At 41.0% G+C, this 27,107-nt stretch overlaps 1 protein-coding gene across 1 annotated transcript; it reads left to right on the forward strand.

Moving 5' to 3' along the window:
• On the forward strand, window positions 1–26,825 carry hs3st1l1 (heparan sulfate (glucosamine) 3-O-sulfotransferase 1-like1). The gene is made up of 2 exons (XM_085297562.1): window positions 1–391; window positions 25,337–26,825. The coding sequence occupies exon 2, from the start codon at window positions 25,503–25,505 to the stop codon at window positions 26,433–26,435; it is 933 nt and encodes a 310-aa protein (XP_085153688.1). The 5' UTR covers window positions 1–391; window positions 25,337–25,502; the 3' UTR covers window positions 26,436–26,825.
• Window positions 26,826–27,107: the final 282 nt, after the last annotated feature.

A 27,107-nucleotide genomic window follows, 5' to 3' on the forward strand; every position in this document is an offset into this window, starting at 1 on the left:
TTGCAGAGCATCAGTGAGGAGAGCACCTTTCCCTGATCATCTGACGGCAGACGGCTCCTCCCCGCTCCCTCCTGTCTGCTACGCAAAGCAGTGGCTCGGGCACAACTCTGCCCGCGTTTCTATCCACGGGGTTCGTCTACGTGAGCAGGAGACCGGAGTCGAGTTCTCCACTTTGAATAAACAAGGACTGCGTTCCTGCACTGGTGTCGGCTTTCCAGTGAATCAGTGATGAGAGTGGCCGAGAGCACAGGCGGACGCTTTTCTCCCGTGCGGACCTGCAGAGCGCAAAAGTGCGCGCCCCGGTTCGGCTTCGTCTCCATCCTCCGCTCCTGAGATCAACCCAAATCCAAAGAGGCGCGCTGAGATCCCCCACGAACCCCCCTCGTGCGAGGTAACCGGATTTTCTCTCAAGCTTTCCCCTTACTTTGAGGACACACTGCTTCTCAGCAGCTCACACACATGCGTTACGCTTTCATGCAAAACTTGAATCTCCTAGCGTCTGAGAAAAGGATGCTGTTTTTTAAATTGAATTTTTATTCTTTTCAATTCACGGGTGATTCATTTCTCAGTTGTCAAGCTCGAACAAATCCAGTTATCGCCTCGCAGCGAGCCGATCCTCTGACATTTTGAAATATGATTAGTCACTCATGTGAAATAGGTGCCTCGTCGTTTTTCTGGACCTCACATTTAAATTCTTTTTAATAGAGTATTGATCAAACTAATTAAAAAATAAACGCTGCATCCAATAAATTAACTTTAGGCTCTCACGGGAGCGCCGTCTTTTCTAAACCCTGTGGGCTTTGACATTTAAAGTAAGCTTTCCAATAACACCTCTAACACATTAAAAGTTTGGGGCAAAATTTGCGAAGTTAGTGTTTTTTTTTCTTTTTAAGGGATTAAAATGCGAACTTAAACAGAGACGTTTGCAGAACTCCCCCCCCCCCAGCTCCAGATTGAAACTGAAAGCTCTTATATTCCATTTTAAAGAGTCGCCGTGTAAACTCAATCAGACAAGAGCAGCTAATGATAATTACCCCTCTCCTGTACTCGGGGAAACGTAGCCTTGATGTGGCATTGTTTCTTTCCTCGGCATCATTTCATCTCCTGTATCTGCTATCACAACCAAAGCAAGTGAAATTCCAGCAGCCACATACTATAACGTCACAGGATGCAAATTGCCATGGGCTGTGCAATTCACCTTTGATTATGAGCATGTGGGTGTTGGCTTATGTGAGCTGGTTCTTCCAGCAGCAGGATTTCCTCCAAGGCATAAACCGTTGTTTGAGTGGAATAAGTTCTGTGATGAAATTCAAATGAAACATAATGGCTTTTTTTCCCCAGCTGAAACCCTGTCCTATCTCTTTTGCTTCTTGCTCTGTATTTAAAATAGGTTCAATCTTTAGGCTGCATAACCATGCTCTGGAAAGTAATGTGGTGGTGTTAATGTTCTGACAATTACTTTTTGGGTGTAGACTGCTCATTATATTGAGATGTGCTGTAGTCTTTTTGTTATTTTTTTCCCACTGAAAATCCCCCTTTTAAAGATTTTATTTGAAATACATAGTGAGCGCGTGCAAAAAAACCTTCTAGATGGACACTTATTAATCAAGAGGCAAATGGTGAAAAGGCTACACAATGAGTTCTCTGCAAGCTGGTTAGAAAATTGGAATTAAAGGCCAAAAGGTCGACATGAAAAAGGGGTCACCCTCATTATTTTCATACCCGACTAATCAACATGAATGTGGTGACTGTGCATCTGTTGCTAAGCCAGAACGGATATTTTGTTTGCTTCATCCTATGCTCGAACCAAACGTGTAAGTATTGCAGAAAGCAGTGAAGCCGGGCGGTCTATGAGATCATCTTGACAGTAAGCGTGTACGAGTTAGGTTGTAAAGACAATGGTGAGATAGGGAGGCGGTTATGATTTCTAAATCCACAGAGAAAACAAAAGGTGTCTCTGTGGTGTAGGAGTGGACAAACACGCAGGGTCAGTTGTTTTTTACACCACACCATGAGGGGTTCGTGTGGTAAGCATAGAAGAAGGAGGAGGAGGTGGGAGAAAAACAGTTTCAATTGCCTGTTATTACATTTTTTTTTCTTTTTTGTGTTTGATGGAGTTTATCCAGTTGGCTCCACTTGAGCAAAGCGGGGGACGAGGGGTGGGGTGGGGTGGAGGAAGAGAAGAACAATAAAACAGAAGTGAATTTTCTCCTCCTCAAGTTTTGCTAATCAAGAGCAATAAAAAATAACACGAGCGTAGAGTTAATATTTGATGAGGTTATGTTTGCTGAATTAAAGGATGAAAACTATTAGCTGAGGCATATGAGACTTTTGTTAAAAATGCAAATGAAATCGAGTGTTTGGCTTTTATGTGTGTGTGTGGTTGTGGGAGGATGTAGGTTTTCCCTCAAGAGATCCAACTTTTATGAAACACATTTTTTTAAAATGCTTTTAAATTGGCACAATTCAGCCTGAAGGCTCTAAACTCTGTATCAAAGTCAAATGTCAATGAAACCATTAAACTATTTATCCATATTGTTTATTTTTATTTGTGAACAATTGTGACCAAAACAATATTTTTAATCGACATTTCTTGTACTGTATGGTGACAGCCTCTATTTTTAAGTCATGGAATTTATGCTTGTGTAATGGTCAGACTGGCCAGGACAATATCATGAAATGTATGAAATGCATGTTTGTTAAATGGCCTGTATTTGTATTGCGCTTTACTTAGTCTCTAAGGACCGCAAAGCGCTTTACACTACATTCAGTCATTCACACACACTGGCGACGGCAAGCTACATTGTAACCATAGCTCCCCTGGGGCGCACTGACAGAGGCGAGGCTGCCAGACACTGGCGCCACCGGGCCCTCTGGGCCTCTGATCACCACCAGTAGGCAACAGGTGGAGTGTCTTGCCCAAGGACACAACGACCGAGACTGTCGGAGCCGGGGCTCGAACTGGCAACCTTCCGATTACAAGACGAACTGCCAACTCTTGAGCCACGATCGCACCGTTAACCTTGACCGTGACCCAAAGTCTTAACTGTTTCAATTGTCATAAAATGGCTTGAAAAGGGCTTCAAAATGCCGCTCTGTCAGAAATATGCCTGAATTGGTGTGCTAATTATACAGCAATGACTGTTAGTGGAGAGTGTAATTCAGATTATTTTCTGTAACTATGTCGCTTCAACACTAAGTGTAACAGCAACCGTTTTTAGCCACAATAGATACTGCCCATCTAAATAACTTCAGATTTAAAGCTGCACTTCCTTCAGTCCCCAGCAGTGTACCCGTTCCGTGTGGAGCAGAACGGATACATAGCTGTCGAGACACACACTGACATATGTGGCTCTGTATCCACTATGAAAGGTGATAGCCCTATCATATTGCACAGGCAGGTAACCAGATTGGAGGTATTGTTGGCCATTGCTTTGTAGCACCTGTGATTTGAGCACTCTCAGCACTGCTGAATACATTTGCATATTAGCTACTTCCTGTGATTTGCATCCTGGAATTACAGGCTGAGTTAAGAGGTTGCAGAACTCCCCACTGCACAGTTATGACAGGTGCTAACTAACAATGTGAGAAAAACATCACAGAGTGATAAGGAGTCACCAGAAACTCTGAAGGTGTGAACATAACATGCATGAAAAGACATTTCTAGAGAGAATTGCTGCGATTGTTAGCATGCTGAGCTAGCTATAGCAAGCTAGCCAGCCGAGCTCGGTGGTTGCTACTTTCAAAGTGAAATACAGACTCCAAGGCACAATGAATCTTCTAAAGTTCCCAATGTGGAAAGAGTAAGAAACAATCTTTTATCTATGTAGTGCAGCTAAGAGTTCATAAGGCCATCTCCTGTCAGTGGTTGCTCTTAGTCATCAGTTAGCCTGCTTTCTTCCTACCCAGGGGCCTGAAGCTCTCTGTCTCCAATTAGGCCCAAAAAGTTGTGTTGTTGTGAAAAAGAATATAATATAAAATACATAAATTAAACTGAGGTATAACTTTATTTTTTAATAAATATTGAAGGCTGTTTTCCTGACTGATATGGGGCAGTGAAGGAGTGGTTTATTCTTGTTAGCATTGTGAATGGAGTGACTTGCTAGTGATAAGATTTACAAGACCCAGGCATCATTATTTCCCTGCACCCAGTTAAATAGAAGTTGTCAGCTGTCATGTGCTTTGTGATTGACTTTGATCCTGCCTAATGATCACTGTGTTCATCTCGGAGCCGTAGGACATCGCTCGTCATGCTCTCAGCCTGATATAATATGCACATGATTTCAAAACTGAGCCTCTTGACCTAGTGAATTCTCAGTTCTGCTGGCTTTTTGATTTTGGATATTTACACCCCTGTGATTAGGTCACCCAAGTACAATCACTCATCCAGCATTGTGATGGTAATGTCATACAGAGGCTGATTTATGTGTGTGTGTGTCTGTAGAATTGGCTGGATCCCCTGTCTGCCTCCCCCGTGGACTGATTACTGATCAGACTAGCATTTCATATCAGCCTTGTGGGGGGAAATTAGAGGATTAGCAACAACTTCATGCTTATTCCCTACATATCTTCCAGGCCTCCAAATCCTCTGGAAGCCATTGTTATTTTAAGTAGCTTGGCAATTGAGCATGGAAGCAAGTTCTAATTCTCCCAAGTCTTTGGAGATGCTGAGCTGCAGAAAGTTAACATTTTGGAGCTACTTCCCCTGCTATTCATGTTCTTTCATGATGTGAAAATGAGTAACTGAGAGAGGGCCATGAAGCTGGCTGCCAGGACCTCTTCACTCCAATCCTTGGTTCATACATAATAGATAAGTCACTGTAACTTACAGTACAGGGCCATAACTAGGCTAATGCTTAGATTTGCATATTTGTGCCGGATTCCATAATTCATGAGCGTGCAGCAGGCAGAGATCCATGCTGCAAACCTTGGTCCACATGATGAGCACCATATATATCTATCCAACATATCCAACATGCGTACCAACAACATTAAAAGGGTGTACAGAAGCTGTCTTTTCCAGGCACATGAGAGCTTTGTCTTCATCATCAAAAGCTTCAGAGTCTGAACTCTGCCTTTGGGGAAGCCTTATTAAAGGCATGCAGATGAGAGAATCAGACAACAGGCTTTCTCCCGCTTAATTTACTGCAATTCTGAAATAATAGGACAGGGTGAGAGCGGATGAAAGAAGAGACAGCAGAGGGCAGCGACACCTTGTAGTGAACAGATTTCACGAGCCACTTTTTCATCAAGGGGTTCAAGAAAGCCAGACACCCTCATCAATGGCGAGTGTTATGAAGCAGATTTATCATTCCACTTGATGATGGGACAAGTCATTTATTCATTAAGTTTTTGCTCTTTTTCTTGCATACACACACACACACACACACACATATATATATATATGTATGTGTGTGTGTGTGTGTGTGTGCGCGCACTCATAGTTTGAATATCTTGTCATATTTGTCAGTCTTGCGTTGCTTTGGAGGGAGCACAACCCTGTGATGTAGAGTGAGTCTTGCTTTGATTCAGATGCCTTTTCCATACGTATCAATTTATTTTGTGTGGACGCGTCGACGTGTGGGTGTGTGCACCTGTGGCTGTGTAGTAGGGAGATTTTCTGTTTGTGACACGGTTCCAGTGTGCGTCTGGTGACCTGAGTGCAGATTATTTCACATTTCAATGAAACGATTTCCTGCATCACAACGTTTTACCATTAATTTAGAGATTTTAAAGTAATCTGGGGAGCTAACGAAGGAATTTACACAAAGACGACCTTATGGTTCACATTTTCAAAGAAGTCTGCTGAGCTGTTAGTCATCTGTCAGTGTGGACAACATCATTACTTCTAAGGAATACATTTTCTGCATTTGTCCACGTTTCCTTTTCTTTTCACATCACTGGTTGTAATTTTAAAGGAACAAATGAATACTCATGAGAACAAAATGTCAAGCATTGGTCGGTCCTACTGACTTGCGCTCTTGTCACCACCAGAAGCAACACTTGACATTTGTTCCAAAGGCGAAGATCTGGGTTAGTCTAAATATGAAATTTGATCTTTAGAGACACCGATTTAGATTTATTGTTGGAAGGTCAAACACCTAACGAAGGCAGCTCAGAGGATGTTTTCAAAGTTAAGCGGAGAGGAGATGAAAATAATGACACACTGTTGAGTATTTAACAGTGGCTCGGCACAGCATGGCCCAGTAGAAAGCTATCTGACCAGTATTAATAATGTCTCACTTGTGCTTATTGGCGAAGAGTTTAGCAGCAATCTCTCGAGGTAATGTGGGGAGCTGTCCATGGTGCTGAATGAGACTGTTCATCTTGTGTTCTGGAAAAGAGAAAGCCCAGATGAGTACCTCTCGTTTTTTTCCACCTCCAGAGGGAACACTGCTCATCTCAAACTTGAAATTGAACCTTGAAAGATTCTGTTTCTCTTTTTCTGACTTAAAGGCAAAGGGGTGACACGAGGTGTACTTACTGAGCTATATGAAGCTGAATCTCAAAATAGTCACAATTATGACACAATTCAAAAGCGAGGATTCAGTGCTTGTACATTTAAAAACAATTATTTATTGTGATTTGTAGTCTTATATCACCAGGGTGAAACACATTGCAGTGTAATGCAACTTGCATTTGTACTTGTACTGAAAGCCTGCTTTTTAATTTTCAATATCATTTATGTGTGGTTTTGGAGTACCTTTTTTAGCCAAATAAATATTGCTCCCATATCTGGTTCATTCTCTGTCCTTTATTGGATGGTTAATTGAATATAATGGGGCTGGGGACTGTGAACCTTTCAAAACGAGCAACTCACAGTCTATTGTGCAACACAAATCTGAAAGGCTAATAATAAAAGCCATGTCACAAAGGAAAGATAATAAAGTGTTTCGGGTTTTTATTATTATTATTATTTTACAGGCAAAAGGTAAAAGGTAACATGGTCTTTTTATTTTTCCACCCTAGAAAAAATATTTGTGCTTTTTCACTATTATGTTTAATTAACAATTAACAGATTTTTAATACTAATCAATAATGAATCAATTGCTCTAACATTGCTTAAAATATAAAAACTCTTGAGGTGAATATTTTTGTAAATGGAATGTATAAATACTGTAATTATAAATAAATAGGCAATACATTGACCTTTTAAAAGTGGTTATTAGTTGCAGCACAATTATTCTACTACAGTGCAACTTAATCATTGATAACTAGCTCCAGTTTTATAAGAAAACATAGTTAATCAAACACCCTAACACTTAACCAACAGAAAAACAAACAAAAACTTACCAGGCTTATTACGTATTTCAGAATGAAATATATTTAAAATGTGTTAATAAATTGGAAATTCCTAGTTAATTACACCTTAGTAAACACGTAACTTTAAGGTTTAGATTTATATGTCTGTATGTGAATAATACGTCTACAAAAATATTAAAAAAAATATTTGTTGAACTCTGTATAGTACAATTTATAGTGCTGTAAGTAGCTGATAGCAGTTGACAAGGATTACACTTTGATGACACTGGCACAAAAGTACTGTAGCTGACTTGAAGCAGCTGAATTTTCAGATATATGCACAAAGTTTTTCAGTGTTGGTTCTGTGATGCACTATTTGTGGCTATGGTGAGAATAAGGATGTCACTACATATAAGCTATTTGCTACCAAAACTCGAAAAGCACAGCGTATTAGCGTATTAGCTGCTACAATAGTGTCGCTCCAAATAATTGATAAGAAAGGCAGTATGGAAGTACTTTGTACTGTTAATCTGAAATAAACATTACCATTTTGTTTGAAAAAGCTAGCAATGCTGCTGTGAAATGAATGTTCCACAGGCTGAAATGTTTGCAGTGGAAAATGCTACATAGATGCATAAGCTAATGTAACAGCTGTAGACAACTCAGCACCAAATCTAACATTTCAGTGACAACATAATGCTAACATTTTTAAATGACTTTTTTCAGAGAGATTTTAAGTACTGCAAGTCCAAATACATGCAGTTAGTGGAGATAGGCTCCGGCCCCCCCGTGACCCTGACAGAAGCCGAAGAGAATGGATAGATGAATTAATTAGAAACATATAATGAAGGTTTTTACATTGCTTACGCCAAATGTTCATTCCTGATCACAACTCTAAAATAGGAGAACAACCTGCCAGTACAAATTCCCAAATGTGACTCAACCAATATAAAACACAACAATGCTACATCCATCCAGCCTGGAGGTCACTGCAAACTCTCGGTACCTCAGCAGAGCTGGCAATATCATCAAGGACCACTCTCACCCCAGCAACCAACTGTTTGAACTATTACCGTCAGGCCGACGGTACAGGTCACATAAAACCAGGACAAACAGATTCAGGGATAGCTTCTTTCCCAGAGCTATCACCGTAGTAAATAAGCACAAAAACAATTGAACCTATTCCATACCGTCACTGTCATTATATTAATGCTGCTATCCTGTATATATTGTACATACTATTGTTTGAGTACTTACGATTGTTTTTTTTGTACCTTTTATATTTTACATTTATATTTATTATTGAAACTTGCACCAAGGGAGTGGCACTCCAGTTTCGTTGTACTCTGTACAATGACAATAAAGGCTATTCTATTCTATTCTATTTATTTTTTATCATAGCATTGCTATGCAGCCCTTTTATTGATGGTGCCATACAACCTTAAAAAATGGCAGCTAGTGCATTTTAAATAAAGATGTGACCTGGTTTCACTACAGGAAACTCAAGAGTGGAACAGGTTAAGTATCCAGAACAATGCATATAAAACAGGACTATTGAACAGACTTACATTTCTATCTTTGGGGTCAGTCACTGTAGAAGCTGAAAGAATTTCATTGTTTTCTAAGAGCAGAAATTCCATTAAAAACTGCTAATGTTTGACTATTGATTGTCCTAAATGTACTCATGTATTCTTACTTATGCGCTGTGTATGTTGTGTGTTTGGTAATTGGCTCGGCATTAGTTTCTGAACCCTAAGGCCATAGCCCCTTTTCTGTAACACTGCCACGGTAACATTTCAGTGTCAGAGTGCTCTCCAACCCTGAAATGAAAATCCACAGTGACTAGTGAATGTGCCGTATCATTATCTGGGGATATAAAGATGTAATCTGTATGGATAATTCTAATTTCACTCAACTATTGGAGAGATTCACATGAGCTTCTTCTTAATTTATCCATATTCTTTTTCAGATTTTCCATTTCACTTCACAGCACATTTGTACACTCCTTCTAATCTTGTAATTACAGCATTTGCTTATTTCCCACAAATCTACAGTATGTGTGTAACAGATGTTCATTATGTTTTGATTGTTTGATCAGTCAGCGATAACTTAGGGCGTAAGAGGATAATGGTGATTATTTTTACGTTTGCTTTCAGTTTTTTCCCATCTAGATAGACAAGCCAAAATATTATATAAAATGGGATTAAAAATAATTACATGCAGCCTGAAATGCTTGAAAAAGCTTTATTTTTGTTTTTGTTACCAGTGTGTTTATGTAAAGAGGACGATTTGCAATGCATGTCACTGAAATTGTATATTGTAATCAATATTCATGCATCACTGTAAATTAACCCACTAAAAAAGGCTTCGCTTTAGTGTCAGGTAAATATTTAATGGCATGTATGCTAAACATATGTTCATTTTGTATGCATACTTTGGCTCCTGGCATTTTTCTACACAGTCACTCACATTTTAGTAGCTGCCAAACAGATTTGTACAAACATTATTGCTAAGGATTGTCTTATTGCATTGGAGTCACACTGGGTTAAATATGTACACTTGGGTTTTAAGGGGTATTTATTATTTTCTTCTTTTTTTTGGGTTGTATGGAAGCCCCAAACGCAATTTCATTGTTCTTGACAATGACAATAAATAAATAAGTACTAAATACTAAAAAAAATACAAATTTGTAGAGTGGAGCATTTATTATACAGTGCACATGGAGGGTATTTTTAATTTTTTTTTTCATTTCAAAGCAGATCTATTCTTTGGTTTAAAGAGTGAGCGTGTGATAAAGACTGTGCCATTTAACAGGATTTAACTCGAGGCTATCTCGACTCGATAAAAACTGGACAGAGTTTGTCTCTCACCTTGAGAACGACTTTTCAGCGCATGGCTTCTTCTTTACATCATATCCTCTTCAGTTAACTGCAGCAGGGTCCACAGTTGTGGAATACTGCGAGGATTAGCGAGGGCATTTGATGTTGGCATTCAGGGTTTCAAAGAACTTACCAATTCTCATTCTGCATGTGTCAGAATGGTGGTTTCAGTCATTGTCTGAAATGGCACTCAATCTGAGGATGAATTCTTTTGGTTCAGCTTTGTGGGAGAGTTGAAAATCTGAAATTAAATTAATTAGCAATAGTCGAATAAATTGACAGACGTCACTGGGATCCATCTTTTGAGTTTTGAACAATCTGCTTGTTTTTTGGTGTTATACTAAATAGTGCAATATAAAACATTTTAGCCACAAAAAACGCATCATACTGTTAAATAAACACTCTTTATTAATGTTATAGTAAGGAAAGACTGAAAACCTTTGCTTAGATTAGCTCCAATGTTATCATTTGGCTGTTAGCCTTAATGTTAACAGTAGGCTGATGTGGTCATCAGGTAATTGTTAATAGTTAAATGGCTAATGTTAATGTGTGAGCTGGCCAGGCTAACATGTTAAATACTTAAGTGTATTTAAAGTGGGGGCTCTGCTGACCTCTTGAAATTCCTCACAGAGGTTTGCTCCATATTGTGAATATACTATGTTCAGCTCCTAGTGGTCGGTGGGGTTGAAATAATGTGTAAACTGGAGGAGGTGCAGATGATGCTGTAGCAAATGAGCTTCTAACATGATATTAATTTTTAGTCTGGATTAGTATCTGAGTATTTTTTTTACAACCCTAGTGCATATATGCTGTAAGGGAACATTTATACCAAGCTAAGAAAACTCCCTCTCGCGCAATATAGACTAATACGATTGTGACAAATCATGTCAGTGTGTCATGAAATTACCAACCTCTGTAAGGATGCTACAAAGCTGCATAGCTTGGCTTATTTGGAAGCTAGCTAGCAAGCGTAGAAAGATTATTTGAGTAAGTTCACATCAACAAGTGACGTTAAGCCCAATCTCATTAAATTGACATTAGGATTATGTAAGGTTTATGTGCCCTGTGAGGGCTCCTTGCCCCCAAGAAGGTTTGAGAGCTCCTGCAGAAAACCACTAGCTTGGGTTTGATTTTTATATCTTTGGATGGCTGAAGTCACTGGAGATTAAATTTGTTTTGTGGGTTAGAGAAGTCTGTAGGGGTGTATCTGTGCATTGATAATTTCCAGAGCAACAGATGCAGTTGTATTGCAGTGTAATTTAATGCAAGAAGTACTCCACATAGGAAAACTCATTGCCCAGCAAATTAAACCATTACCTCCCCGGTTGGAGTTAAATATGGAGAAATTACTCATTTAATGTCTGATTACTCCCTAATAGAGCCATCTAAACAATGGTATCCACACATTCCCACAAGTAAATCCTGCTTCTCTGCAGCATACGGGTGGCAATTGCTTGTCAGGGTCAGAGTGAAGTTTTATTAAAAGATGCATGCTAAGAAGTCAAAAGAATTCATCTGTTTGGATTCATTATAAGATGGCTCTCTAGTCTGAAGATTTGTCTTCATTATCCAGCCAAACACCAGGCAGATAACACTCTGCCTCATTTGCTTTCCCAGCCTCAATTTTCCCTGAATGATAATGCAGCATCTCTTTTGTGTGGCTGTGGTAAAGACAAGCAAGCCATTTCCAATATGCACACAGGATTACAAAGGTTAATCATCAATTTAAAGCTAATCTTTGTTAAATACCAATAGAAGCTTGGTCTGTGCTCGAGACAGATATAATCAGGCAAACCCCCAAACAATCCTCCATCTAAATGAAGTGAAAGATGGTTAATCTAGGCTGTACGGCACAAGTTGATGAGCGAATACGGCGGAGGATTGCACCACAACTCTGAACTAATGTTCCACTGTTTGCTAAATTTAGTTGTCAATTCTATGGGGCGAACCACAGAAATGCTCCCAATTCTCGTATTTACTTAGAATAGAGTCCAATAGAAAGAGACCCCCAATAAAACTAATGCCACTTTCCAACTGAGGCATTTCATTTCACCCCCATCCTGCTCAGAGATCGTAATTCTTGTGTATTTATCCTTGCTTCATTGTTGCTGTGGAGTTGAGATAATTATGGAGTTTTAAAATTATGCAATCCCTTTTCCCTATTCTGGGAAAATGATTAATTAAATTTTTCCTTTTTTCCTCAGTTAATACACAGACGACTGGGATCACAGGGTCCTAGTCATTATCTGGTCTGGTCTGCTCTGGTGAAACGTGTCTGCCAAGTTGGCTAATTAAAATTTGAGTTTCCTTCCATTGCAGGCTGTTCACATTAGTCAAAAGTGGCACTTCATGATATTAGAATAAAATGACTAAAGATTTTTAAAAGCTCATCCTCACATGCAGGTGTGCGGAAGTTAAACAGAGGGAAAAGAAAAAGCGGCACATTCACACACAGATTAAAGGCAGCCTTGCAGCTAGCCGGTCCTCATTAAGTTAAAGGCCAAGGGATATGTGGAGACCTTATTGATTACATCATGCTGGTGGTATTACATGTACTATTCATAACGATGTAGTCGATGTATAATCACCGCGTGAAAGAATCACTAGGAACACCCAAAAAATATCTGTTTAATAAAACCTTGTATTTTTAAAATATCTATATGTCCCATATAACATCTAACTGAACCGATCGTTTTATGGGCCTAATCTACGGAATTCAAGGGGACAACATTTAACAGGAATTATGGTAAAGTAAAATAAAACTAAAATATTCATGATAACCCCGGGTGGCATCGACTTTTAAATGCACAGGAAGTAAAGTTCTATATGTTATTTCTTTCAAACTTCTTGACTAGCGAGATAAGCTTAGGACAAAACATTGTGTTTCCCATTAACCTAAGCCATTTCAAGTCTGGGCAGGAATTTACAATAATGGGAAATAGAATCAGCTCACCTTAATGGCAGAGGCATAATTCCATTGACAAGGCAGGCTCCTTTAATAAAGATAAGCCCTGAAGAAAATCAATAACCTGAACTAATTTCGAATGGACTCAGACGAACATAACATTCGCACCCAAGCAAACATTTTTAAAAGGCCTTTTTCATTGCTATTGCTTAGAGAACAAACCGAGGCTGTTTTCCAATCTTCGCTACATGACACAGTAACAAAGCAAGCCAACAAGTAATCTTGCAGATGCCCTTTCTCTGATTCTTTTTATTCCCCCATTAGGCCTCTGATGCTGGGTCCACAAACTTCTCTAATTAAGAATTCGTCTTCAGCACATTCGCCCATAAAACGGGCCTTGCTGCAGAACGTGGGGTGATAAAAGGAGTTATTGGGCCTGCGACCTCCTTTGCCTCTTATCTCCCATAAACACTTCAGTTGGTTTTTACAGGACTGTGGAGGCGGTGGTACGAGCAATAAGCCAAAGGGGAATGGCCAAAAGGCTGGGGTGGTGGGGGGTGGTGATGATGTCTTATTCATGAAGAACGGCTCAACAAGGGGGCGCAGATGAAATTGACAGCGAGAAGTCATCGTCATCATACTACAGGCGGTAATGTGGCTCCGATAAGACCCGTCTTGTAGTTGAAGTTGATTAATCTTTGCGCCGGGCTTCATTTCACCGTGTGCCGTGGTGATTTTTAAAGCGGTAAAATACAGAGTGCTTAAGCTCTTTTGGGAGGGAAATAAAAAATAATATTGCACACTCATTAGCTTTACCAGGGGTTCTTACAGTAGCTTGTGGGTTTAGCGACACACCAGCAGAAGACAAAGCTCTGCTCTCCTATGAAAGTCACCCTGCTGAAGTGACACGTTTTATTCCCTCTATCTTCTTAACCTGATTCTGTCACCCACCCAGGACTACACATGCACAGATATTTTCATTAAGTTGCAGACAGGTTTCTTACAGCCATTAAAATGAGCCTGAAGTCTTGTACGTCACCTACTCTGGTTTTCTTTCCACACACATTAAATTCAGTTAAAGCAAAGAGTGTTTTTTTTTCAATAGCATATTTTTTTTTGTTTTCTTTTCTTTTTAACCCACACCTCATTTCAGTGTGCGCATGCTCTGGTGATTTGAACCGATGGTGGATCCCTTCCTGCTATGCAGGCTGAACACAAGAAAGTGTACGGTGAGATTGCATTCAAACCGCTGCCAGTGTTGTGTTCTCAAAAAAGAACAAGAGCAGAAAGAGTATAAAGTAACAGAGGCTGCCAATACTTGTGGTTAGCCTTCCTTGAAAATGTCTGTAAACGGTGCCTCACTGGTGGAGGAATCTCAGCTTAAAAGCGCGTGTGGAGCCCAACTGGCGCTGGAGTTTTCGTCTGCTCTCATGCACGGGGAAGATTTTGCAGAGGTTACGCTAAAAAAGCAGCTCGGTGCTTCACGGGCAACGGTGTGGAGCGGTGCGAAGGCAAACGCAGTAAACAATGTAATGATAGAACGAACGACAGCCGCGCGGAGCTATGGTGGTTTATGTCCTCCCTCACCTCTGCCCAGTCGGGCCTCTGAAGCACACCCCTGCCAGAGAAGCAGGCGGCAGTGCACGGGGAAATGGAGCTGGAGATTGTTATTATAGATAAACACTTCTCTTACGATCTAGTTTGCCCTGCAACCAGGAAATTACAAGGATGTTGCTCAAAGTTGAGCGCAGAGGCAACTGGTTTTATTTGCCTCTGAGGTGCCAGTATGCACAGTCACAAACTGCGCTCAATAAATGATGCTGAGTCACATGTGGGAAATTGATGGTCTTTTATAGTACTTTTATAAATTTGTATATATGGATGATGTTTATTGATAGAAAAGTAACTGGGGGTTGTTTGTTTAACTGATGCCTTTCAGTTGCTTAATTAATGAACAACTGCAGTATAATTTGCTATATACCATGTGTTTAAATATGAAGATTTGCATTCTGTTCTATTAAATAAAGCATTCAGGGGTTCGCATAAACATAAGGTATTGACATGATGATGTCTACTGAGATAACACATTTAACCAAATGACTCATTATAAAACCAACGGTTAGTCGAAACCTTGTGCCTTAATCCAAGAGCATACGTTATTTTGCAGTTAATAAACAAAATCTTGCCTGAATCTTAATATAAATATTTAAATGCAATATGAACTAGGCATGCCACATTTTAAATGATACTGAAGATTACAACAGAGTTGCTCTAACCAGTCGTCCTGTTTATTCTGGAAGTTAAGAGATGCCTCTCCACTGCACTTCAAATGAACTCAAAGTGATGAACGATGCACCTTTGAAAAATATTTGTTTTGTATTCTTGGGGGAGGAGGGGAGAGTATTTTTTTATGCCTATCATTAATTAAAAAAGCAAAAACTAGAATATGCCTGTACACAGAAAATAGACTGAAGAAACACTTAGTGTGCAGTATGAACAGAAGGAATGACTACATCAAGTCAACATTAAAATGAGTTGATTTTGCCTCTCTTAAAGGTTTTGTGTCTGATAGAGTCGGTAAAAAGGATGACTTAGCAGGTTTTAAACTTAGCACTGTCTCAGCCCACACCGTCTGATCCATCCGATTGTGTTACGATCCGTGAGCCGCATTTGAGGCGACAACTTGAATTACTTATGCAGATGAGGTAGCTCGATACCGTGAAAGTTCAAGTTCAAGGTCCTTCGCTGCGGCTAAAGCGACATCCCAGAAATGGGCGTCTGTCACCGCCAATCTGATGCTCCTTGTATTTCCCATCTCCGTATCTCTCAGTCACGCTTGACTGATTCGTCATTCACACGTACTGCACAAACAAATCAAGACAATCCTGGCTTTGCGCTAATATGATAGCCGAGCCAGTCGAGCTGACCGCTGCTCCCTGACTTTGCTGAACACCATCACAGTTTGCTAATTGTCAGGTGTCTATTTTTATTGCCTCTTATGGGATACATTGAATTCCTACCTGAGCATGCTTTATTTGTGCTCACTGTGTTTCCAGAGTGCGCTTCTGCTTGTTTATTTACTGCACATACGCCAGTGATATCCCAGTGTAACCACTACTGACACATCTAACTGCATAATGCTTGGATGCAAGTGAATGCAGGACACCTCTGTGCTAAATGGTTTTAAGATGAATGTGTTATTATTAGCTTGCTAACTGCCGCCTGGTGTTGAATCACTCCAGCGCTTGGCAGCCAACAGCAAATCACAGAAGGTCCAAATACTAAACCTCGAGTTCTGCAGTACTGAATACATATTTGTGATGGCGGGAAAACACTGGCAGATCCGTGGCGTGTGCCTTCCAATAGAACGCTGCTGTGCCAGATCGTGAAAGGTTTTCCAACTGCACACACCAGCTGTAGTGTGGGAAAATAAACACAAGATATAAGTTGACCTCTTGGAGGAAAACAGCATGCCCCTAGTGTGTGTGTGTGTGTGCGTGTACAGCTTAGTTAATATGTATTACGCGCTTTGCCCTCGAGTACAGTTTACTCTCTGCATAACTCAACACTTGGCAAGGTAGGATTACGTTCAGTGTATTCTGTAATGCTGTGTATGAGCTGTAAGATTGATGCCATTTAATAAACAACGGTACGGAAAAAAATTCATAAAATTCTCTAAACGTTGCACATTTTTCTCACTTTACTCATCAGAGCTTTGATATCATCGTCAGTACCCGGCAGGCCTTCCATAGTTTTCTTTCATTAAACTATTCATCACATCGGCCTCATCAAAGATTAAGAGTATCCTCGCTGTTCATTACAAGATGGCCTGCTTTTTATTTGATGAAGTAATTCATCCATAATGTATGTGTATATTGGTGTTTGCAGGATGCCTGCGTGACTGGGGACGAAAGTGCTGGCGTTCCGCAGACTTAGACCCACGAAGGGAGCACGAAGCCGGTGCGGAACACGGCATTTCGCAGTGTTCCCTCCGCGATGAACCGCAGATCAATTACTTTACACAGAGAAGATCAGACTCATTGTGAGAAGCAGGAAAAGGTGTGATGGGAAAAGAATTACAGCAGCATTAAATTGGGGCACAGCAAAATTAGCTTTATCTTCGTGAGATGAGGAGGCTATTGCGGAGCGGGGAGCTTGATTTTGTGGAAAGCATAGGTGCTTTATCAGAAGTGGCAGGCTGAATGAGGATCATCAGGCCACACTCTGATTGAATTCCTTCTCATAGTCTGTTGTTGTTTCTGACGGGCCGCGGAACACTTTCCTGAGTGAGTCAGTGTCCCTGGGATTGGTTGCCTCCACTCATCCAAGGGTGATGAACAAGTCAGCCTATTTTATCTGTGAAAATGCCTTCTGGGAATCCAGACAATGTCAGTTGGTGCTTGAAATAAATCTCAGCGCATTGACAAATGTCAGGGCTAAACTGGAGGAGGCCTGGGCCGAAGACTGCGGGACTGCGAGAGCAATCCCGTGGCAGTTGAACAATGGCGCATTTAGGCTGGGTAACTGGAGGGGTGTTGCCATGGCGAAATGACAGTGTTCCACGGCATTGTTTGACCCGGGCAATCGGGGAAAAGCAACAGCATTTTATATAAAATGCTACGATGCGTTGTTTGTCGATAAAGATCCTTATTCAAACGTTGCCAATCTAGCAGAAACATACATTTGTTTATGTGGCGCAGGCCTTCGTCGAGTTGGGTGGCTCATGTTCGTGTGCACAGATGGCAGTGGGCAGAAGGATTGGTAATTGGAAGAGCTTACGTTGCACACTGAACAACTCAATGGGTGGGAAAAAAAAGCTGAAACGACTGCTATACAGAGAAAGTTTAACTCAACTTATAGAAAATCACAGATAAAAGACTGTAATTAGGGCCCGAGGCCACATGCGTTTGAGTGTAAAAGCAAATGACAGATTACATCCTCTGTTAATGAATGCCTTTGCTGACATGTGGGTGTGGATTAGGTCATTGTCTTACTCATGCGCTCCAAAAATAGCTCGATACTGCTTCCCATCAGAGCTGCAGTCCTCTCAAAACAGGGAAATATTGTTTCTCCAGCATCAGTGTTTGTAAAATGCTGCTGAGTTGTCTGCATCAATAGTTTGTCATAGTTATGGCATTTTATCACACTTCCAGGGCCTGATTTAAAGATTGAAAGTTAAGCAAGGATTAAATTAACATGGCATTCCAAGGCTGCCATTAATATCCGGTTGTTCAGTCTGACGTCACTAGCCGTGTCTGGGTCTAAACTCCGCTGCAGGTCCATATATCAAACGATCACTATGGCATTACTGAGAGTTGAAAAACTGTCTAAAGTCTTTCATCTTTAATAAAATGATCAGCGTTCTGCTCTACCAGGTGTAACAATTGAGTTTAACATCCAGGCATCCATGAAAACGGAATTTATGACATTTAACGGAGTTAGAAGTTAGCAGGGAGTTAGCTCGCTAGCTTCTATCTAAATACAATATAGCATGTCCTGACTGCGGGGTTTTGGAAACAAATTAAAACGTACAGCTCTGTTATCACTTCCAACATAAATGAAGACAGAAAACTAAACAGCAGTGACGTTTGTAGGGTTACTGAAGTTGGGCTAGCTGGTATATAATGATGTGCTACGTGACCGCTAGCGACACAGCTATGTTAGCATAATATAAACAAGCTAACTTTTTTTCCCACTTGATAAAAGTTACCGTGAGTGTTCTCGGTGGTCAGGAACAAATGTAATCGCATGGCAGGATGCTGTAAATGGACCAAACTTCAGCCAGGAGAACAACTGAGATAATCCATCCACAATACGAGGTTAGTCATTCATATACTGCTGCATGGGCTGGGCTGTAGTTACATCCTAAGGTTTTAAAAACTGAGCTTAAATAAATGATTAGCGGTAATAAAAGCCGAGGGAGGGCAACAGTGATCGCTGACTGTTTTAGGAGCTTTTTGAGATCAAATAGAAGAAAATACATAACATTAAACATGTTAACAACACAAATGCCATATTAAACGCAGACTACTTTAGACCCGGAAGTAGGATTCGTCGCGTCATCACTGAACAACCGGATAGCTTTAAAACGTGCATTTTTTATGAACTGAATACATTACACTTAAGTTTGAAACACTGTTGAATCAGGCAGTTGCCCTGCATCAACACTAAACCAGGCAGAAACCCTGTGAGTTCACTCAGAAAACAAGTCAAGGCTGGCACAGAAATCAGAGAGAAAAAGGGTTTAAAACACACCTACATAGGCTGGCATGGGAAAAATAATGAGAGCACCGTGTGCTCTTTGTTCCTGAATGTGAAGAGAGACTGAACTGAAGAAAAGGTAAAAAAAAAAGAACCAAAGAGTACTTTTGTAATCTGATTTACAGAGCTTAATTTTCCCTCTGAGAATACAGAGCTGATATGTTTTACCAGAAGGAAAAAGAAACAAAGAAGCTTTAATTTGGTTTCATGTGTCCAAAGTACATCCTTTCACAAGCATTGGGGCTTGTAAACATGCATTTCTACCAAACACCAGTCAGGCTTTTTTATGTTTGTCTTTCAAAAAGTGTACTCTTCCAGGGTCTTATTTCATCGAAACCACTTTCATTATGAAAGGGATGCATGCAACGAGCAGACACAATCACGAAGGTTAGCTTAGTGTTTCAAACTCTCCTACTGTTCAGTGTAGGGTTAGTTTTCGAGGGAAGGTTGGTCACAGCCCAAATGGACATTAGATTTGCTCATTATATCAGCAGCTGTGGCTACAGGAGTAAAGGCTTGGAGAGGGTGTTGAAGTCTTTCCTTGACCATGATCAGTGAAAGTTTCTTTCTTCTTTTTTCTTGTGTTGATCCTTTGGAACACAGGAAGTGCTCAGTTCTTATGATATAACTTAGAGATACTTTACCAGCAGGTGGCCCCAAAGGAGAGGATTACTCCGATGCTTTTGCCACTGCCAAATGTCACTTTGATAGGTACATCTAGCCCAAATTAATGCATATATGTTATATGTAAAGCAGTGCTGCAACAAATCCTCCTTTTTGAAAGCTTCTGTTGAAACTGTCATAATCACCACAAACTGTCTTCTCAGAAAGACCTGATGAAAACAGATTCATCATCCTCTTCTTCTTCTATTCGAGTTATTGAATGAGCTGTGGAAAAGAGCACATATGACAACAATCGCCCAATACTAACAGCTCCGTGTGAACACGCCTCCACATTAACCTTGGATAATGCCAACATCACAATAGGCTCAAACTCTCTCTCCTAGTCAGGGGTTAAATGCCTTGCGTAGGGCACATCTGTTGGCTTTCTAATGAGAAGAAAGCATTGCTCTTCCCCGATTACATTTTCTTTACCAGCCTGGAGATTAAAAGTGGCAACACTGTGTTCTCAAGCTACCCCACAGCCTTCTTCTCTTATACTCACCAGTTAACAGCTGTAATATACTGTAAACAGAGGGGGAATACTCACTCATTATTTGTTCACATCATGATGAAGCTAGCTTTGAACAGGGATTGGAATGCTTCACAGGACTCAAGGTGTCCCTTCAAAACCCTTTTGCATGCTGATGCAGCACAGGGTTGGAAGTTAAGGATTTTACATCTGAGAAACTAAACGTGTGAGTTTCTTAAAGCTCTGCTGGCTTTCATGCCATCTGTTTATACTGCATCTATGTAGTTTAGGTTAAGAAAGAAAGAAAAGCTCTGTCTTTGTCCTCGGTACGTAGCTGAAGCCTGAAGTTGTTGCAATAGAAATTAATCAAGTGAGCCAAGAATCCCACTGCGAACCAAAATGCATCCATAATTTAAAATCGGTCCTGCATGTGGGAGTGAAGTTTCAGAGTTCCAGTTTTGATGTGGGTGGGTGGGAAAAAATATATTGTAGTGGTTTCTGAAGGCCTACTGGAGAGGATGGGCGAGGAAAGGAAGTGGGAAAGTGCAAAACAAAAACAGAGTGAAAGTGCATGTGTTTCTGTGTCCAAAGTGACTGGACGGACGGGTCAGAGCCTCTCACACGGGATCGTCTAACAACGCTGGACGACAGCGAAGTGGAGATGCAAGAGTGTGGGATGGAATGAAGTCAAATAAACAAGCGGGAGATAAGAGCAACGGCAGATTCTTATGCTTAGATCAAACAAGTAAAACAATCTGAGTGTGTTTATGTTTACTTGTGGTGCTAAATGATTTAAAATGTGTGACCACACAAGAAAAATGGATAGTAATATTGATTAATTTTGACTTCCTCACTTGAATCCGTTTAATAGCAAAAGCCACCCTTTGTAATCAAGCTTTATTGCAGTAATAATTATTTTGTACTAACGTCTCTAATGAGCAGCCGTTAAAAAAACAAAGCACCCTGTGCAATACCTGCTGCCTGCCACAGTTAATGGCAGGGGGGCCTGTTGAATATGAATGAGGCTTTTTTTTTTCGCTGTAGATGTATAGAGGCGGCTGTTTGGGATAATTAGTGGGAACCTGGCTTCCCGTGGTGCCTGGAACCTGTGGAGCCCTCCTCTTAGCCTGGTGGGATATAATGAATAGTGCAGAACTGTTGGCGAAGCTGTCTGCTCAGGTGGTACGCTGCACTTTTGCTCCGGTGCCAGAATAGTTTTAAAGTCTGGATAATGGTCAGCGAAGGGCGAGTGTGGTGCAGAGTTTTAGATTTTTGTTATCTCAGCAACTGTGCCTCCGACTTTACCGAGTTCAATTTTCATACCCACTTATACATAATCAGGGTCAAAAAGAGGATGGAGAATATCCCAGTGTGCGGGGCAGGGAGACATCTTCAGCACGAGTGGACACTCACAGAGCTAATGCATGTAAAACTAATTCAGTAAAAGTGTGGTCGTTGCTTCCCGTCCAAAGCTGCCCCCCACCCCCACCCCAATCTAATTAAAAAAGTCTCACCATTTTGAAAGAGAGGGAGGGATTGACTCTAATTCATGAGGTATTAATGGTTCATATTAGTAATGCACTGATACTGCGATACCTTAATTCTGGCTATCTGGGAATATTAAGTATTAAATGTTACTTTTTTCTTTTCTGGAAATTTATTATGCCTCATTGCCACTGGGATCGTTCTTATGTATGGTATCATCAGGTTAAGGAGTAGCGCTGCAGTGCTAAAGGATTAAAGATGGTCACGTCATGGCTTAGGTCAGAATGGTGCCAGTGTCTATTTAGCACAGCAAATCAGGATATGTCTGGTTCAAGATGAAAAATGCAAACAACAGAACAGGTTTAAAAGCATTTCCACCGCCTTGGCATTCATGGCCTTGCGGCACTGTTATGCCTTTAGAGTGCCTGAAGAAAGGTAGCCAGAGGAAAACATTAAAACCCTACACTGAAAAAAATTGGATTTTTCACCCTCAATAAAAATGAAGCAGTGAGTTTGAGTAAAATGTAACTAAAATGTAAAAGATGAAACATTTATTTTTGTTGTGGCAGATGGTTGCCCATCCCTGATCCTCTCATGGAGGTTTTTTCCTGTTGAAAGGGAGTTTTTCCTTCCCACTGTCATCAAGTACTTGCTCATAGGGGGTCATGTGGTTGCTGGGGTGTATTTTTATTCCAGTTATTGTAGGGTCTTTACCTTACAAAATAAAGCACCTTGGGGTGACTGTGCATTTGAGCATATTCTGTTCAGTTTAACATTTTACATTATAGAACAAAGTTACAAAAAATCTATATGCAATTAAATTATTTAAAGTCAGCAATTTAGGCAGAATTTGTTTTTTGAGTGTTCAAGCAAAAATGTGTCCAGTTCTACAATCTGAATCTCGGTTCTGATGCTGTGAAGCAGCAATGAGACACCAAACAGATGCTATATCCTGCACACAAAACTCAGTGTGGCCATAGTTATCCCCTGCCAGCCTGTGCGGTATAACCTTCCACTGGTTCCTGCAGTCTTCAGCGGATATATTCTTGGTTAAGTGGTCTGACAGATATTGTGGTTGCCATGTGCCGATTGAAAAGCTGGAAAGATACACATCAAGTGCAGAATAAAGCAATAAGGCCCGGTGGAATGCGAAACAATGGCTCCTTCCAGGTGGTGCTGTACTGTGAGAGGTGTGGGGGGAATTGGATGAGACAGAAAGCTCGTCTGGCTGCCTGGCTGTTAGCATTGGACTTGGCAGCTCTCTGCCAGGGAAACGCTGACAGGCAGGCGAGGCTGTCACAGCACATAAGTGCCTCCTCGCACCATCCCCGCTCCTGTAGGGCAGGTCAGCTCTCCCGCGTTCAGAACACAGGCCCAGTCCCACACTCAGACCACAGATCATAATGTGTAACTGGGGAGGGGGAGGCATGTGTCACAGGCTTTATATGGTTGAAAGACTCTGTAAGGTGAGAGAAAGCCACTGGTGACACCGCAGAAATGTGCTCTGCGCGTTGGTAGTTACACTCTTCACTTAATTAAGAGACGGCTTCTGTGATTAAATTGTGCTGAAGGCTGAGCATTTCTGCAAGCAGAGGATTAATGATAACAGTTGGCCCGCTAAAAACAACTCAAGTGCGCAGATTTAGATCGTCTATGCGCGCCTCACAAATCTATGATCCCCTCACAATGTGTTGACAGTTTCTATGCAAAGATTACACTTTCATACTTTCATCAGTCCGGAATGAGCATGTCCCACAAACTTATCTTAAATTATTGTAATGGCTGATCATTCTGGAGTCAAGCTGATTGTTGTTTCACACTGCTGGCTTGGTGCATAAATTAGGTAGGGAAGGGACTTTTTTCAGCCTTTCGTTAAACATAAAATAAATTACTGAGTGTGTGATTTTCTCTAAAAAAAATAAATAAATATATATATATATGTATATGTATATACATATATATATATATATATACATACATATACATATACATACATATATATATATATATACATTGGTGGTGGGGGTGGGGGGCTTGGAAGGAAAAGATTGCTGAGAAAAATAACTGCCGAAACAGGCAGCCTCCCTGCTGTTATCAAAGAAATGAAAGATCAAATTTATTTTAAAAAATATCCTTTCCTCCTTGAAAACCCCAATAGATGTAATTACAGTAAATGGCATCTACAGACTGTGAGCCAGGAATTCAGCGTCTTAGTTGGGAGGGAAATTATCCCCAGTGTGCTGAAACGTGCAAAAGGTGACGAAGTTACTTCCACAGAAACACCCAGTTTTTAAATTGCATTTGAAAGAAACCCATTTGTGGTCTACATTATGAGGGACGAGGTAGGGAAAAAATTGTCTACAGTAGGCATTTGAAATAATGTGTGTGTGTGTGTGCGCACACGTGTGTGTGTGCAGCCATGTGTTCCCAGGATGGGAATATGTGTGCTTGTTTGGATTGCCTTACCGTGACCTTTGCTGTTGAATCTGGATGTTTGCATAGCCCATCCCTGTTGTTTTGACTAGCACAGAGTAAGCAGCAGCTCTCTCGGCTGCCTTTCCTCGTGAAAAATATCTGAAGACTTTTGCCATTTCAATTAATTCCATGGCGTTAAATATATACATATATGTATACATTTATTGCTACAGAGATGTTTTTTTCCCTTTTTTCGTGCTGAAGTTGAGGCGCACCATTTGACTAGTGCTTGTTGAAGGCAAGAAAAACAAAGCGAATATTAAAATATTTAAAAGGCCTTATAGAAAGGATCAAAAGTTAAAAAAGACGAGGCAGCGACATTCAATTTTCCCATGCTTTTGAAGGGCTCCTCGGCAAGATTATAAGTCAAACCTAACACCCTAAATCCTTCTCCTTGTTGTTTGCTGGATTTCACTGCTCTGGTATCGATCTTTCTCGGCTCGTATAGAAAATCAAAGCCACCTAGAGTGGGAACTCATCTGATTTCCGGCAATAAATTTGTCTTTACAGTCTCTTGGTTTCAGCGCTGTGGGTAGGTGCGTATTGATACAGGTGTGGATTTTGACCTGCTGAAGGAAGACAAAGAACTCTGGTCTCATCTTTTGGCCTTCAGACTCAATTGCATATTTCAGACACATTTTCTGATGAGCTGTCTGGCTAAATGTTTTTCGCACCGAGAAATTACAGTATCAATTGAAAGTGACTTTATAGAGTGAGAAGAGAAAGCAGATGGGAAGAGGGAGAATTAAAAGAGACTCAAAGAAAGATGAATTGAGATTATCCTTTTGAGATCATACACTTATAACAGACACGGATTGTATTTATGGCTGGATTGCTTTTTCATGGGAATGAGAAAGGTGCCATTTCAGTATAATACAGACATTCATTCTTCATTATATGCCTGAAACCTAAAAGCCCTTTCTCCTCTCTCTTTTTTTTCTTTGTTCTTCCCTGCAGATGTGCCGCAGACTGATTCGTCCTCCGTCTCCAGTTCATATTCAATGGCAGACAAAGACTGCATTTCTTAGCACCACTGAGTTCGGAAAGTCAGCTTTGGTCCACAGCTAAGCCACAGCCTTCTTTCTTACTGACTCTTTGCAAGTCTCCACTTCAGTCCTTCACCATGGCCTGTTTTCTGACATCGGCCTTTCTCCTGGTTCTTCAGACATACGCTGCCCCACCTGAGGCAGGATTTGGGATTACACTGGACACCGTGGACCTTGACACCGGCCTACTAGCGAATGTCTCTGGAGATGTAACCACATCTCCACCCCCGGGAACAAGCAAACGAGCCCCACATAGTATTATTATTGGGGTACGCAAAGGTGGCACAAGAGCGCTGTTGGAGATGCTGGACATACACCCTGAAGTGGCTGCCGCCGCCACCGAGGTGCACTTCTTTGACTGGGATGAGAACTACGCCAAGGGCTTTGAGTGGTACCGTGAGTTAATGCCCTACTCTTACCCACACCAGATCACAATAGAGAAAACTCCAGGCTATTTCACTTCAGCCCTTGCACCCGAACGTATCTGTGCCATGAACTCTTCCATTAAGCTGCTGCTGATCTTGCGAGACCCAGCTGAGCGGGTCATCTCCGACTACACCCAGGTGTACTTTAACCGGCTGGAGAACCACAAGCCGGTTCAGGCCATTGAAAACCTGCTAGTGCGCAACGGAGCGCTGAATATGAGGTACAAGGCCATTCAGAGGAGCCTGTACGACGTCCACATGCGCAACTGGCTGCGCCACTTTCCCTTAGAACAGATACACATAGTAGACGGTGACGCTCTGATCCGTGATCCCCTCCCAGAGCTTCAGAGGGTGGAGCGCTTCCTTAACTTGCCACCCAGGATAGTATCCACCAACTTCTACTTCAATCAGACCAAAGGGTTTTACTGCATCCGCAGTGATGGCCGAGAGCGCTGTCTGCACGAGTCTAAGGGACGACCTCATCCTGCTGTTAACAGCACTGTGCTCCAGCAGCTCCGCTCCTACCTTCAAGAACACAACCGCACCTTCTTCAGGCTGGTGAAGCGCACCTTCGACTGGCAATAAAAACCCCAGTTTGCATTCTTAACAGAGCCACTATCTTGTCTGTGACGAGGATAAAACATTTTAAAAAATGCGGGAGGCTATGAAGCACTTTAAGGACGTTTAAAAACTTTTGAATAGCCTCTTAATAACTACTGTTGTAATCTCTGGTTTCAGCAGAGGAGTTCTATATTTACACGATAACGGCAAAAAATGTGAAAAACTGTAACTACAGGCGTAAGATTAAAAAGAAGAACCTTCAAGCTTAATAAGTCATTCTCTCTGTGCTGGAAGTGTTAAGTGGTGAAATTTCAGTGAAAACAAGTTTATGAAACTGATGAAGTTTTTTTCCCCCTCTCCTTTGATATTCTTGTTCTTGATAATAAATTGTTCTGCTTTGAAATGTACAAAAAATGGCATGTTCTCCGTTTCATTCTGACCATCGTATAGTATAGCCCCTCAGCCTTCTAACCTGTGATATTTAGAGAGTATGCTAAGATAGGCAAAGGCATTAGATAAGCCTTTGATTTGCTGTGGTGGAAGGTAGACATTAATGCAAGGAAATGGGTACCCCGGAGCAGCGCTTTAGTAGTACAAGAATCACTAATAGCTCTGGACATTGAATGCAGCCTGTGCCTGCAGCTAAATAAGTCGGATCTTCATAGTCAGCAAGCTAAAATCCACAGAGCTTCTGTT

This window comes from Mchenga conophoros, linkage group LG13 (genome assembly GCF_057382185.1).
Source record: "Mchenga conophoros isolate Kocher_MC1m ecotype Shallow Benthic linkage group LG13, M_conophoros_male_GT1.1, whole genome shotgun sequence".
Lineage (NCBI taxonomy): Eukaryota > Metazoa > Chordata > Actinopteri > Cichliformes > Cichlidae > Mchenga > Mchenga conophoros.

Excerpts from the sequence above, each read along its gene's own strand:
- hs3st1l1 (XM_085297562.1), top strand. The coding sequence starts at position 25,503 with ATGGCCTGTTTTCTGACATCGGCCTTTCTCCTGGTTCTTCAGACATAC.